At 60.3% G+C, this 3249-nt stretch overlaps 1 protein-coding gene across 1 annotated transcript; it reads left to right on the top strand.

Annotated features, from left to right (window-relative positions):
* Positions 1 to 486: 486 nt before the first annotated feature.
* Positions 487 to 1080, top strand: LOC119439961 (uncharacterized). The gene has a single exon (XM_037704921.1). It carries the CDS (start codon positions 487 to 489, stop codon positions 1078 to 1080), a length of 594 nt encoding a protein of 197 aa, XP_037560849.1.
* Positions 1081 to 3249: the final 2169 nt, after the last annotated feature.

Here is a 3249-nt window from a genome sequence, read left to right as displayed (position 1 = left end):
TTTACATTTCGTCCCCATTCTTCAATCTAAACTCTGTTTTCACTCTTGGCAGGCCGGAGTGGTGTATTGCTTAACAGGATCGCGGCATTACTGCTGCTGAACGCAAGCCCCTGGAGTACCCTATCATGCATGCGTACACCTGGACGCCTGTCTCATCCACCGGCAGTCAACCACCGGCGGGCCTGCGCGCTATCACCTCGACTGATGATCACGTGGTACCTCACGCCGACTACATAAAGCCCGGCATTCTCAGGAAACGTTGCAGTCACCGACGGGCTGACGTTCCAGACCCTTCGCAACATCGATGCGGCGTAGCTTCCTTCGCTCCTGGAGGAGTTCAACCACGTCTGGCGCACCGGCTGCGTGCCTGCTGCGTGGAGAAAGGCCATCGTCGTCCCTCTGCTCAAAAGCGGGAAGCCTGCCGGGAGCATCGGATCGTACCGCCCCATCTCGCTTACGTCGGTTGCTGGCAAAACGCTCGAGGCCATGGCACTGCGCCGCCTTGAATGGATTGCCGCGGCCCTCGACACCATCGCTCCCGAGCAGAGTGGCTTCCTTCGGCTGCGCTCAACAGCTGACTCGCTCTCCGAGCTCGTGGCCACGCTCGAGGAGTCGTTGAGCCGCCACGAGGCCGGCTACCTCATCCTGCTCGACGTGCAGGGTGCCTTCGACGGCCTCCCCCATGCCACCACCAACGGGACCCTCCACGAGCTGGGTGTCACCGGCCGGCTCCTGCACTACATTCGTGCCTTCCTGAATGACCGCACACTCCGAGTGCGGGTCGGCGGGCCGTTGAGTGACCCTCGCGGTGTGTTTTTGGGTGTCCCGCAGGGCAGTGATTTGAGCCCATTTTTATTTAATTTGGCTCTTTCGCGGCTCCACGACTACATCCAGAAGACAACGTCGCACGAGGTGCGATCGACCATCTACGCGGACTACATCGCTCTTTTTGCGTGCGGTCCCACGGAGGTCGGCTACCTGGTGCGGGCATCCATTCAGACCGCAGTTCACGCAGTCGAAGAGTACCTCGCCACATCAGCATCGGACAGCAGCTCTCAACCGCGAAAACAGAGGCGCTGATGGTGCACCCCCGAGCCACTTGCGCGCGCTTCGAAGTCCCGCCGCTAACCCTGCGCGGCCGCCCTCTCCCGTGGCGCAAGAGCGTCCGTTACCTGGGGCTGCAGATAGACTGCCGCCTCAATTTCAACGCGGCAGTCTCACGTATCTGCAGGGAGTCCCGCAAAGTGGCAATCGCTGCGCGCTCTTTTCTCGCGCGAGGACGGGGTTGTACGCCGCATCTTGCGCTTCGAGTGTACAACTCTGTGGCGACATCGCGTGCACTCTATGCCCTGCCCCTGACGAACGCCAGAGCTGCCAACTGGAGTGCCATCGACACGGAGCATCGCAATGTTGTTCGCCCGCTGTACAGACTACCTGGCTCCTCGCAGATAGGAGCGTCTCTCGCCGAGGCGAGCAACTGGCCGCCGTCACTTGCGTGCGAAAAAGCAAGCGCTGCATCACATTGAACGCTTGCAGCGCTCGCTGCAGGGACAGCACCTTGTGTGTCGCCTCCACTCGTTGCCTAATTCGGGCATGAGCAAGTGGGCCACCGAGTTTACCCTGCACGTCGGCTCGTCTCCGCAGCTCGTCGCCCTGCCGCAACTGCCGCAACTGCCGAACGCCACCAGCCTTCTCAACGTGAACACCAAGGTGCCTGGAGTAACATCTAAGCGCCAGACAGCTGTTTGCGCCGTGCAGCAGGAGACAGCTACGCTAATGCACGAGCAGCTGGGAAACCGCCTGCTTGTCTTCACCGATGGCTCGGTGGCGAGGAACAGATCCGGCGCTGCGGCATGCACGGCAGCGGACATCGGCGAAACGCGTTAGTGTCGCCTTCGCTTTGCCGTGTCGTCAACGGTGGCCGAGCTCGCTGCGATTGACCTCGCAGCCGACCTCCTTCTGCAGCAGCCCGGCGTTGCGGTGGCGGCTATCCTCAGCAACTCTCGTGCGGGACTTTCCATGCTGGCGAGGGACTTCGTCGGAGGGCCGCTTGTTCAGCGCAAAGCTCCACCACCTCGGCCACCGAGGCTGCGACCTGGTCCTGCAGCGGGTACCGCATCACATCGGACTAGAGGACAACGAGCACGCCGACTCTCTCGCCAAGGAGGCGCACGCCGAGTGCTTCCCCCTCTCCCCTCTGGTCCAACACCACCTAGAAGTCAGTCTTCTAGGTGGTGTTGTCTGGTCACGAGTTTCGACTCGGCCAGAACGACCATACTGCGCAGCCTCACCCCGCAGCACCCCGACGTCGCTTCAGGTACGCCCCCCCCCCCCCCCCGTCTTTTCCAGCGCACCGGCCTGTCTCGCGTGGACCGCTCCTTCCTCCTTGGCTTGCGCATCGGCTCCCACCGAGCTGCTGCGCGAACTCAGACTTACGGGCATGGAGGAAGGAATCAAAACAGGAGAGGCCCTGACATCACTTTTTTGAAGCCGGAAGTGCAGCCATGTTGGTGTGCCACCTCTCTTTGCGCCTCCAATCAGGGGTTCTGCAGCTCGCCGGAGCAGATGGGTGCGAACTTTGAACTTGAATTGTTACGAGCCGCCGGAAGTGTGTGCTCCTGACGCGCGTCAAAACAAAGCCTACCAAACTTCTGTAGCAGTTTTAGTGAAGCAGACGCGCTCCTGTGTTTTTCCGTGGCACGTTGAAGAAGACAACGAAGACCCGCGCCGTGATTGCTTGAGTGTATCTATTGCTGGCCGACACTCACACTCACAGACCCAAAACACAACTTTCAAGCTTACACACCAAACCCCAAAGTCAGCTTTTCTCGCGAACAAAAGGTGCTGCGGGAAAGACACCGGCGGAAAAATCTTATCTCACTTTTCAGAGACCGAGAGCAGCAGCGAAGCTTCAGGAGCGCGGCTGTCATGGCAACGTTGACATTTGGGGTACCCGTTCCAGTGCTCCTTTGCGAAAAACAGCACGTCACTTCCGCCACACCTTCTCCAATACGCTCGTGCTGGCCAGGGCCTCTCCTGGGGTTTCCTTCCTCCATGCTTACGGGAATCGGCAGCGCCATGCGTGCCAACTGTGCCGACATAGAGGCGCTGGAGCATCTCCTTGTGCACTGCCCTGCTTTCGGTGATGAGAGAGGAGAGCTCAGCGACTCCTATCGCCGATATCGCCAACTCGCTGAAGAGCCTACTTTTCCCGGATGCCCACAGCTCCCTGGTCAAGCGGGTCCTTTC

Source organism: Dermacentor silvarum, chromosome 2 (assembly GCF_013339745.2).
Source record: "Dermacentor silvarum isolate Dsil-2018 chromosome 2, BIME_Dsil_1.4, whole genome shotgun sequence".
NCBI classification, from domain to species: Eukaryota; Metazoa; Arthropoda; class Arachnida; order Ixodida; family Ixodidae; genus Dermacentor; species Dermacentor silvarum.
The sequence above is the reverse complement of the archived record's forward strand: the minus strand, read 5'-3'. Positions and strand labels throughout refer to the sequence as shown.

Bases quoted from the DNA above. Each gene is read 5' to 3' on its own strand.
- LOC119439961 (XM_037704921.1), top strand. From the start codon at position 487: ATGGCACTGCGCCGCCTTGAATGGATTGCCGCGGCCCTCGACACCATC.